The following is a 12,424-nucleotide window of genomic DNA, read 5'->3' as shown; positions in this document are numbered from 1 at the left end:
AACTGTCACCAAAACTTAGATTTATTTTCTGAAAGATACTTTCCAAAGGGTCTGAATTTAGGGGTGAATCAGCAACCCCCAGCCTTTCTACCAGCAACCCGAGGGCTGCCTGGAGCCCTCCCAGTGCTCTGTGTGTGCTCTGTAGAGCTGCACCGACAGACCTACTTTTGATGTTGGCTTTTCATACCTAACTTAAAGAATTACGTACCACAAAAAGCTGCCTAATGACCGGACAGCATTGTTATCTGGCATGCAGCAGCATAGCAGGATGATAACTATTTATTTACTCTCTGTGGATAATATTCTGTTATTTTCTAGTCTTTGGCAATAGCAAGAGAGCATCTGATATATACAATATTGGTGTGTATCCAATTGTTTGTGAACATCTCAAGTTTTGAAACATGGTTGTGAGAGAGGAATATAAGCTTAAGCTTGAAAGGCTAAAAAGCAGAAAGCCCCACACGTAAATGCTATTATACACTTAATGAGGCAGGGTTTAAAAAAAAATCAGCCACACAAGTTGGTTTTATCAAAGAAAATGTATAAATAACAACCAGTGATTCAAAGTGCCTCACAAAGGAAAAAGCAGGGACGGGAAGCTAGCACTTCACTTGTGGCATTCAGATAATAGTATTTACTACACTAATCTTTTGGGCTTAGCAATTGACAATCAATATATTATTATCAACAAGCGTTAATGCAAACAAAAAGCCTCTATTTCTTTTTTTAACTGTGTCCCCCTAAGTCCCTTAAATTTAATTAAAACCAGACAGCTCTCGTTCTAGTACAAATTAGAGTTAAAATCATATTAAATATTTGTTCCATGGGAAAACAAAAGTGTCAGCTTGTGCTACCAGGTTTGGCTGTTTCTTTTTTTTCTCCTTTTTTTTTTTTTTTTTTTTTTTTTTTTTTTTTTTTTACACACAGAGGGGAAAAAAAAATACCAGCTACTCAAAGTTAAAATAAAGTCTCTCTCCCTCCCTCCCTGTCTCCCAAGACTACTGTCTATAACATGTTGTTCCTTATAGAAAGTGGGATATGGTGGCATTTGCTTGATTAACTTGCTCGACAAAAGTGACAGCTGCTGTGGGTGCATGTAGCTAAGCTGCACAGCGCAGTTCCGCCTTTGTACATCTGTCAGCAAAAAAGGAGGAATAAAGAGTGAAAAGAGACAAATTGGTCCCAAAAGGCAATCCATTCAACTCAGGAGGTTTGCTCTATTCAAGCACTCGCTGGGAATCTCAAGTGCTAGGTAGCTTATTCAATTTCATTCATTCTTTAGAATGAGCCCTCAAGTGTTTAATTTCTTATTCTGTTGAATAAAAGGGGAGCTTTTTTTTTTTATTGGAAGCATTAATTGTAAGACTAGCTGATCAATGCCTACAATATTAACTCATTGCTTATTTTATGGTTAGCTGTGTGCTGCAAGAGTCGCAGCCACTAAACTTATTTCTGTAACGTGGGCAGTGTCACACCAATTTCTGTGCCTCTGGAAAACCCGGGCACTCACAGCAATGTCATTCTCAGTGCCCTGAGCCTTGTGCCCTGCCCAGCTTGGGGGAATGGTCCAAATCCTTGGCAGGTGTAAATCCAAAGAGTCACTGGGTCATTATTGGTGCCACCCATGGCTGTGGCCAGGATGTGACTGAGCCAGATGCTGACCTGACCAGATGCTCTTTGCCTGGGGGTTCAGCCCTGAGCCCACTGCAGCTTTGGCCCTCTGTGCTGGAGGAGGTTTTATAGCTCCAAATGCTGAGCTGCCTTTGGATGGTTTTTTGGTCCCAGCGAAGGGCAGGGCAGGGGAGCCCATCATCAAGGCTCTGTGGAGTAATACCCACAGCACAGTATGGATTTTGTTGAGTGGTGGCAAAGAAAGCTGATGAACAGATGGAATGGGGTTTGCTGCATGGACAGGTCTCAGCTTGTCATCCAGAAAATGTGTGCTTGCAGGGGAGAGATGTGCCTCTTCCTTCTTCATTGTGTGGCAGAAGGTCCATCTCAGTCTCATTGACTTGGGGGACCAGAATGATGATTGTGGTTGAGTGCCTGTGGCTCTTTACCCACCTCAGCTCTGCTACTTCCTCCTCCAGGGCCACTGCCACAGATCTTAACTCAAGCATTTCAGACATACTTGTGTCACCAAGGCCCTGTCCCTGCTCTATCCCCACTCTCCCAGCCTGGGGCACAGCACATCTTCTTCAGCAACACAAAACTCAGGTTTCCAGAACAGCCTGAACAACAGCTGGCCTCATCTCTGCCAGCCTGGCCAAGACTTTGCTAGCAGTGCTTGGGAGCAGGGCAAGAGTCACACTCCATCCCAACACTGCCCTCATCCACAGCCAGCATCCCAGCAGAGCTGGCCTTTGGAAAAGGGATTGTGTAAAATGTATGTTCATGCTGGGAACATCTCTTTATTTCTGCTAGACAAGAGTAGGATCTGCATTGGCTGTGTGGCCCTTGGGCTTGCCATCTTTACCAAGTTTTTGGAACAACAATGACTGCCTGGAGTCAACAGCGAAAGAAACGTTGAGGGAAGGTGGAGAGGAACACTTTGGTGGCCACAAAAGACTGAATGGACAAGAATTATCCTTCCATGGCTGCCATAGGGCAGTCTGGGCTGGAGACAGTTCTGGTGTACAAACCTGGCTGTGCTACTGGGCACACTGAGTGCAGGAAGGAATGTGGTGCCTGGGGCTGGCAGGCTGCTCCTAAAGAGTTCCTGCTCCCACTCTCCACACAAGTCCTGCCTCAACACTGGCAGCTGTGTGCACAGGGCTGGTCCCCACACAGCATGTCCCTGTGCTGCTGTGGCTGCATCCCTGCCTTCCCTGTGGAGATAACACCTGCTCAGGGGAGGTGGCCGCCTTGAATATATGTGACAACACCTAATACCCAATTTGATCTCAGGGCCACCCAGGACTGGGATGGACATGACTCTGTCAGCTGTCAGCAGCTGTAAATCATCACAGCCCCACAGCCTTCCACCAGCTGAGCTTCTGGCTCATTGCACAGGGATGCAAATTCCAGAAACAAAGAGTTGGTAATTTTATCTTTTTTTTCTTCCTGACTGATCAAGTCACTTTGAGCTGTTGCCTGAGAGCAGGTTCAGTTTTCCTTTCTTATTTCTGGGAAATAAGACTCACAGTCAACCTCTTCCTCTCTCCCTTCCCACCTCTGTGGTCCCCTCACTTGGTGCGGGCCAGCTCGGGGATGCTGTGGTGGCGTCCGCCCAGCATCCAGTTCCTCATCTTTGAAACACCTTGAATTCAAGGGTTCATTTCAAAGCTGCCTTTCAGCATTTCAAAACAAGCCCATGTCCCGGACAAAGAGAGGGAGCCAGCCAGCATTCGGAGCCTCTTTGTGCAGTGTGTGTCACAGTTTTAAATAGATTTGCCCTGCTTGGATTGGTTCTGGTTGGAAAGCGAGTACTGAAATAAGAGGTCATAGGGGAGAGTTACTATGGTAATTGAGTAGTATCACCAGTAGTTTTGCTCTTATGAGCATTAAAGCACATAATAATAGACAAACAACAGTGGTTAAAGCAAGCAGGTAGGATTACTATGTTCTTTTGTCAGAAGTATATAATGTCTTGTAGTCAGTTTTAAAGACTTCTCAACCCCAAATCCACCCAGCAGTCACCTGCTGAGTAATTTTGTATGCCTAATCTCTAGCCCTTAACTACAAGCTTTCTGCTAATTTGAGGCAAATGGGTATTTTTGACACTAAATAGGGCAGTAAAGAATCCCTGACCTAGAAAAACTCCGTTCCAAGGCACTGAGAGCAGAAAAATATTCTTTCAGCATCCTTGTGAGACCTTTGGAATGACATAAAATAGCTTTGACTAAACTGTGTTGCAGCCTTCGATTAATGGTTTGCAGAAACTTGCTGAACATCCCTACTACAACTTCCCCCATAAAACTTGTCACTTCAGATTGCCATCAGCCACCACAACAATAATCATTTCATGCCTATTGCTAATTGCAAGCACAGCTGAGGCTCAGCAGGGTGCTCTTGCACAGTCCCAGGCCTTTATACCAGCCTCAATCTGTTGTATGGCACTTGTTCACACACAAAAAAACTACCAGTAAAGGCAGAAAGAGGCAGAGTCACAGGTTCCTTGTAATCCCTCTGCTACCCTGCTGACAACCCAGCCCTATAAGCATTCCTGGTTTTGTCCCACTCTTTACAAAAGCTGAAGTGACCTTAAGCTACTAGTATGTAAGCTTTTGAATGAAGAATACAGCTCCTTCAGGTGCCTTAAGAAGCAGTGTTGCATCTGGCTTACGAGATTCTGTTTGCAGCACTCCTGGGGTGAGCTGTGGCTTCCTGTAACATGTAAAATATGAGTGTGAACTCAAGGTTCATGGCAAGGAACAGGAGGTCATGCTTCCATTCAGCTCACACCAAAGAGAACGGGGGTTTGCAGATGTTCCTGGGTGTGTGTAATGACACCACCTCCCGGAAAGCGCAGGAACCCAGCACAGGGCTGGGTTTTGATAAAATGTGCCACATTCAGTGTGCTACTTGCAGATTTATTCATACCAATTTCTACAATTTATGTATTCAGAGAGAAACTTGCTATTTCAGGAACTTATTGATCATGTTTTTGCATTCAAAGAAAAAAAAAAAAGAAGGCAGAGGGCTGGGGAACAAGGAAGTCTATTGCTCAAGCTGGTTGGGGTGTTGGATGGGCAGCCATAAAAGTGCACCTCTTGTAATGCTCCAGGTCCTCTAATGCTCATCCTGGTGCATCCCAGCCAGCCCATGGCCCACCTCATCTACCCAGCCTAGCAACCAGCAATGAGGGTTGCTGTGAAAGACAGGAGAGCAGGAAAACAAACCTGAAAGAGGGCTTGAATTCCTGTCTGTACAAATACAGTACTTGCTTGCAGTGACTGGGCTCTGATAATATCTGCATTTCCTCTGCTGGGGCTGGATCATGGTGTGCAGCCACAGGGCTGTGGTTTGCCTCTGCCAGAGCCCTGCTGACATCCTGCTGGATGAGTGGTACCCATCATGCATCCATGAGGATGCAGACTTCACAGCCTCTCCTCACCCTGTGCCCCCAGACTGAGTGTAAATTGTCCCCTAGGTGAGGGACAAAGATGCCGGTAGCACCAGTAATGTGTGTGTACTACAGTGAGTTACATGTGGGTTTTTTTCCATGGGCCTGGACCATCAGTGGGGTCTATTCATTCTTTACAACCAGGCATGAGGAGTTTTTTGCAAAAAATATATTTATGGTATTTACTTTGGTGTGCCCATGCCACAGCTGTGCTGTGGCTCCAGAAATGTGCCAGAAATGTGTTGCAAACCCCTTGACAGGGCCCCAGAGTTCCGTTTGGGCTGTGGCCTCTGCCCCTTGTCTTTGGGGACAAGCCACAAGCCTTGAACTGGATCCCCAAGGGGACCCCGTGTCCCCAGCATGAACTCCACTGCCCCTGAGGGAATAGCAGACCCCCTTGGGGAAAGCAAGGTGGCCTGTGTCCCTACAGGACCACTCTGTGCTCTTTTGTCTGAGGTGAATACGTTTCTGTTTAGGAGCATTTGGCTTTTTTGTTGTTTTTTTAATAATATAGTCATATGCAAATGTTATCTTCTTTGGTAGGTTAGTCATGAATCAGAGGGCTTATGCGTCTTATAGCACATCAACACTAGCGATAGCTAAAGGGAACATTTAATTTATGGGCTAACTTATTTTTATGAATATGCAGGGCTTAAATTCAGCAGTTGGTGTGTGCTCTATGAAGTGACGTGACGGTTTTGTGTATCAAGATCAATGAATTAGACTTTGTCTCTTTCTCATAAAGCAGAAAGTCTTAGGAGTAAGTTGGCTTTGAGAAAGAGAGCTCCTTTCATGCAGCCGAGCGCTACGCCTGGCTGAGCCCTTGTCAGCCAGTGCTCGAGAGGAGAGGGGTGCAATTCACATTTGGTTCCAGGGAGTTTGCATCTCCCCAGAGCCCAGAGTGTTGAAGTGCCCTCCAGAAACACAGAAAAGCATTTAATTTTGCTTACTCTGATGGTCTCACAGCAGCAAAGTCACCTTGCCAATAACCTCCAGGCAGAGGTTATAATTTCTGTTTGGGATCACTTAGCCGTGTGGGCGTGTGTGGCGTGGGACAGACAGAAATGGCAGGACCTGCCCCTGCCAGGGACTTCTCAGCTCATGTAGAGTTGACACAAACACCCAGCAGTTCATTCTGTGGAAGATGGGAGGCGACAGGGGAAGGGAGAGGGCGTGTGTGTGTAACACACGGTTGTGCCCTTCCTCTGGGGGCTCCCATTTGAAGAGGTGGCAGAAGGGGAAGGAGGTGTTTGGCTGACCTGGGCATCCATGTGCCAGCACAGCCCTGGATCACAGCTAATGTCACCCAAGAGCATGACTCAGTTAAGCTCTGATTGCAGAAAGGCAGTTTTATGAACATTAACAATTTCTCTGTTTTGCCCGTGTGGGTGTGCAGCATTTCATGGGAACCCAGGCAGATCCCACAGTGACAGCAGTTCCTCTGTGCCACCCAACCACCAGCTGGCTGCTGGCTGTCCTGGGTCAAAGTACCTGTGATCCTTGGGAGATATCCAGGGACACTCTGACTTCTCACACTAGTCTGAGGGATTGGAAGTTATGAAGCCCCACCAGACCTTCATGTCTCCTGTGCTCAAGTCCACACCAGCTACCCAGGCTGCTTCACTCACTGTTCAGCCCCAGTGTGATCCCAGGACCTCAGGTGACAGCTGAGAGCTCCTGCTTGCCAGTCTCAATTAGTCTCATCCAAGCTCTTGCCAGCTTTCTGTCCTGGAGATGGAGGGTCAGCAGAAACTCTGCCACAAGTTGCACAAGGTGTAAGCATTGAGCATGAGGTCACCACATGCCATTTCTTCGGTGACTCTTTCATCTCCTTATTTCCTCCATTTTTTAAAGAGGTGGTGTAGAAATTTAAGTAGAGGAACATCACTGGAGTTGGGGGGAAAACTCTTTCCCATGCAGCTCCCGAGTGCACTGCCACACAGTTCAGAGATGTGTGTTGAGCACATGTTTTTGTGGTGCAGGGTTGGTTTAGCTTAGACTTGTTTACTTTGGTGAGCCTCATGCCACCTTGTGGGTGCCAGTGTCAAAAGATGGAGGGTAACAAATTACTCAGTTTAGCAATTACAGAATGTTCAGTTGTCCCCATTCCCCTCCTGCACTGGCAGCTTCCACAGCCAGCAGGAAAAGGGCAGAGACCCCCGAGCTGAGGGGGCATTGAGGGGGGCAGCAAGACCTGACTTGGGCACTGCTTGCTGGGAGGCAGCTGCACCCCAGACTAACTTGGATGGTGCTCTATCAGGATTTTCATCAGCTGTTCTGGTGGGGTTTCTTTAGTATTTTAACTGGTTCTAGATTAATTGTATCTGGTCTGCAATATGGGATTTGATCTCTGCATGTAAGAGAGATCACGAGAAGGGTGTGACTGTGCCTACAGAGGTGTGGTGGGGTTTTGCCTGCTTTGTAACCACCCCTTGTGCTGAGCATCGTGGGGAGGTTTTGTGCTCTGGAAGGCTCACTGCTCATCTGTGTGGCATCAGACGTAGGGCTCTGATCCACAGCCCACCAGAGCCTTCCTGCACTGCGGGAACAGCAGGCTGCTGCCACACTGCTGCAAGCCTTTTTCACAGACAACAGCACAATTTCAGCCCCTGGAGGGGCCCTGTGAGTTCAGCAGCATGAAACAAGCTGATTTCTTTGCTGCTTTTCCACCTTTCATAACTGTGAGAGTGAAACCAGAGCATTTCCCACACAGCCTGGGCAGGCACCCGTAGGTGCTTACACTGGCATCCTTCCCCACAGCCAAACCTTGCTCCCCATGAGCCTCCCCTCTGCTCACCCTTGGGGACCCAGACTCATCCCGTGGCTATTTATCATTGAATTTGAAGATGGTAAGTAACCTGAGTGTGGGACTGAAATCCTTAAAGACAGGACTGTGCTCTCACTGAGGGGGGGAAACAGGTTAAAACATAGCAAGTGCCATCAATGGCAAAATCACATTACAAAACCTTGTGGCACTTACTGGTGGCCGTTACCCTCCTAATAAGTTTATTGTTGTTATTGAAATTTAAAAGCTCATGCATGGAAATTCTGTGTAAGAGCAGATGCCTGTTTCCCCTCTCAGTCTCTGAGCAGGCTGGCAGGTGGCAAAGGTGGGTGTGAGGGGATGCTGGGGGCACAAGTGACAGGGCAAGGCACGCAGCCCCGGGTGCTGGAGAAGTCGTGTCTCTCTTGCAGCAATGGTACACCAGCTCCATGAGTGTTGTGTGCACTTGGCTGACAGACCGCATGGACCTGCAGCTCCACATCTACCAACTGAAAACTCTCATTAGGATAGTAAAGGTAAGACCCAAGATGCTCCCAGGACCCCTCGATGTCCTGAGGAGTGTGTGTGTGTGTGTGTGTGTGTGTGTGTGCCTGCATGGGTGTGGCATGTGTGCTTAGGCAAACTGGCACTGGCAGATAAATTAATGATTTGTTAAAATTCTTTAATTAAGATAGCTGTGTCTGTGGCATGTAGCACTGGATAAACAGGAACTTTAAATGCACAGAGATGTAAAATACAGGTGTGCAAATAAGAACAAAGTAACTCCTTGCATTAAAAACAAAAACTAAACTCTCTTGCTATTTGACCTTACCTGCACCGAAATTAGCCTTTTTGTGGACTAATTCACTGATCACACCAGTGAGCTCTGGTGTTAAAATGGGTTAAATCAACCCAAAAGATTTTAACGCTATTTTGCTGGAAACGTTTAAGCCCAGCTATGGCTTGTGATTATTGTCAGAATGCAAATGAGACTGTTCTTATAGTTAATTGAAGTTGTTTCTTTTACAATGGGTGTATATAATCAACTCTAAGAGATCACAAAGGTGAGATAACATACCCTGAAAGTGGCTTTTTTTTCCTTAAGTGCACGTGTATGTGTATATGTGTGTGTGTGCATGCCTTGGACTAATGATAATTATTTCAGTGTGAAATCACAGTGGTTTACATGAAATAATAAGATCACAGAAGGGGGTAAATATATTTTTGATCATTTTAGGTTCTATCTAATGCTTTTTGGTCTGGTATTTCATAATGTTTATGGTCTTGTGTGCAGTGAACACATTGAAGGCATGAATAAATTAAAACTGAAATGTATTAAATGTGCTTTTCATAACTGAAAACAACAGGCACAGACAGATTATTCCTACTTGTCAGCTAGCTGAGGAAAGCTTTTTTCCTTGTGTTTTATTTATACCAATATTACATTCAGAAGCAGCTATAACAAACCCAAGGACTTTCTGAAATAGCAGAACAGTAAATAGTTTCTATGCAGAGCACAGAGCAAAATTAAATGAACAACGAGACCAGGGTTTTATCTCACAGAGTTGAGAAGTTTTTAAACATAAATTCATATAAGATATGTTAATTGTAATAACAAGGGAAATATGGGAACCATGGAAATACAATTCCAGATTGAGGTGAAGAAAGGGAGATTTAAGAAACAAATGCCCCGTGCTTATATTTATACGTCAATAATTTTGTCCAGTATCCTGGACTTAGTTTATTTAATCCCTATACTGTAGGTAGGATTGTTTAATATGGAGCATTCCAGGAATGTGTAATCAGTCTGTGGGTACAGGGGATAAGCATCCTGCTGCTTGAAGAGAAATAACTGACATGAGAGACAGGATGAACACATCCAGGAGCAAGGGAAGTTAGTTGGAGCACAGCCTTATATTGCTTTGATGTCTTTTTAGACACCAGCCTAGCCTATGCAAAGCTCCCCTGAGCTGCTTTGAAGCTTCCCAGCCCGGCCCACAAAGGCAGGGCTGGACTCACAGAGCTTTAATTTGTTGCCCAAGGCACCCTAAACGTGCCAGAGTGGTGGCCAGCAGTGGTGCTCCTGTGGTCTCTGCACTTCCCAGGTGATGCAAAATGTCCCTGGGGCTGGGATTTCCCTGGTGTCCCTGGGCCTGGGATTTCCCTGGTATCCCAGCCTTTCCCATGAGGGAGAGGACACAGGTTGACTCCTGCAGCAAAGCAGGGCAAGCTGGTGTTGTCTCTGACCTCTGCCTGTCTGTGCTTTAGAAAACGTACCGGGATTTCCGATTGCAAGGCGTGCTGGACTCCACCCTGAACAGCAAAACCTACGAGACCATCCGGAACCGGCTGACGGTGGAGGAGGCCACGGCGTCGGTCAGCGAGGGCGGGGGGCTCCAGGGGATCACCATGAAGGACAGCGATGAGGAGGATGAAGAGGATGACTAGGGAAGCTGCAGCACCGGCTGGGGGTGGCCTGGTATCCGTGCATGTACCTCGTCTTTAACTCAGTTAGCCACATTAGGAATTTTTATGTCAGCTCTAAATGCCCATGAGAAGTTTACCAATACAAATGCCATGTTAGCTGTGTGGTAATAAGATTAGCACCTCTCTTTGATTCATCAGTTTCCTAATTTCATATCTATATGTTCATAAGCAATATGGAGCACCATTGTTTAATACTGTTAATGGAAAAACTACATAGAAAACATCCTAGGTGTGTCCCTGTTATTAAAAGTTTAAACAATGCTTCATTAATGTACTGTATATACATTGATGGTAAATTGTTGTGAAGATGAGTGACTTGAGTCCTTTCATTTTTTTCTCTTCTGTGGATGCCAACTGCTTAAAATTAATTAAAAAAAAACAGCTTTGTTTTTAAAAGAAAAACCAGGCAATTACAAATGATTTTTTTGTTCTCTCTGTTCATTTAAAAACCAGAAAACAAACAAACCCAGACAGCCGTTTGAATCATTCTGCATCCTTGTTAATGTACCAGGCTCTTCCCTTCAATATGCAGTTAACTCCATAGAGACTACATCCCAAAGGATTAGTCATTCTAATTGCCACACCAGATTAATCCTATCATTATGGATATATCATGCCACATTACAAGTCCAAAGCAGTTGTTTTATGTTGACGTTTGCTCCTCTAAATGTTACATTTTTGTTTAAATTTCAAATAACTGTGTATGTACAAAGACAACTTTAATTACAATCTTAGACTCTACAAATGTGTTTATAATAATATACTGAATATTTATTTCGGTAGATTGTAACCATAATTTACAATTCCTCTGTTTCACAATGGTTTTTATATATGTCATGTACATTGCATTTTGACCAGTAACTGCATGTCCATCAGTTCCTTCTCCAGAGCTTTTACTTTCTGTGTAAAATAGTGATTCATCTTGCTTTTTTTGCCTTATACAAGCCGACAGTTGTAAAAGTGTGAGAACTGTGGCTTCTCAATAAATAACTATTCAGATGTCCTAATAATAAATTATGGAGTCTTTTTATGTCTGCCTTAGAAAAAAAACCAAACCAAGCTGAGATGTAAGAGCCCCAACCTCACAGAATAAAGGCATTTTCTTTTCTCATGGGTGTTCTTTAGTTTATTAATTAAGAAGATGGTTTCCTGATTTGCTCCCCAAGGTCAGGATTGGGAGCACACTGTCTGTTCCCCAGGTACAAGGGCATTTCTGCTATGACCACCACAGCTGTTTCCACCATTATTTCCACTCTATGTCCTGTGATTCATCCCTTGACATCTAATTGATGTCTGCTCTGGTTCAGCCTGTTATTATATGGCCATCAGCCTTACCCAACACTTACCTTCCTTCAAAAGGCCTCAGCTTGTATTTTAACTTCTCCCAAAGCAGCCAACTGCAGCAGCACAGGGCAGAGACAAACAAAGCAATAAAAATCTGATTTGATGGAAAACATGTTTAATGGAAGCCCACTTGAACTGGCTGCCCAGAGAGGTCATGGATACCCCATTTCTGAAAATGTTCAAGGTCAGGGGCTCTGAGCAACCTGGTCTAGTGGAGAGTGACCCTGCCCATGGCAGGGGGTTGGAACTAGATCATCTTTCAGGTCCTTTCCAACCCAATCTATTCTGTGATTCTGCATTAGGCTGAGAGTTTACTGAGAGTTTGCAGTCGCTCCCTCCCATCAGCTGATTCACATCAGAAGTGGTTCTTGCTAGCCCAGGTCTCAGTCATTTGAGAGAGCAGCAGAGAACTGGTGTGCTTTAGCCCCAAATACAACCCCTGGGGGGACCAGGACAAATGTTCATCCCTCAAAAATAAAAGATGGGTAAATGGAAAAACATCCTACCTGGATGAGCCCTCCTGATATAATGAACAATTAAACTAAACCATCTTCCAGAGCCCAAAAGACATGAGACCTTCCCTGGACATATGGGAGGAGATTGGGACCTCTGGAACTGCCTGTGGAGGGGGTGTTGAGTCCCAGACTAGGCTGGAATAGTTATGGAGCCTGGAGCATATTCACCCACAGTGCTGGATTTTTGGGTCCCTTCTCTCTGTGTCAGAGTTTAGCATCTGCTGTGGATGGCCACACCCTACACATTTA

At 45.3% G+C, this 12,424-nt stretch overlaps 1 protein-coding gene across 8 annotated transcripts in view; it reads left to right on the top strand.

Annotated features, from left to right (window-relative positions):
* The window catches only part of CADPS (calcium dependent secretion activator), a 207,514-nt gene extending 195,631 nt beyond the window's left edge, over nucleotides 1–11,883 (top strand). For all 8 annotated transcript variants that reach the window (XM_083869747.1, XM_083869743.1, XM_083869746.1 and 5 more), the window contains 2 exons: nucleotides 8,261–8,365; nucleotides 10,098–11,883. In XM_083869747.1, coding sequence (XP_083725873.1) covers nucleotides 8,261–8,365; nucleotides 10,098–10,277 — 285 coding nt within the window. In that variant the 3' untranslated portion in view covers nucleotides 10,278–11,883. The remainder of the gene's footprint in view (nucleotides 1–8,260; nucleotides 8,366–10,097) is intronic.
* Nucleotides 11,884–12,424: the final 541 nt, after the last annotated feature.

The sequence above is a fragment of the Zosterops lateralis genome, assembly GCF_965231275.1.
Source record: "Zosterops lateralis genome assembly, chromosome: 11".
Lineage (NCBI taxonomy): Eukaryota > Metazoa > Chordata > Aves > Passeriformes > Zosteropidae > Zosterops > Zosterops lateralis.
The sequence above is the reverse complement of the archived record's forward strand: the minus strand, read 5'-3'. Positions and strand labels throughout refer to the sequence as shown.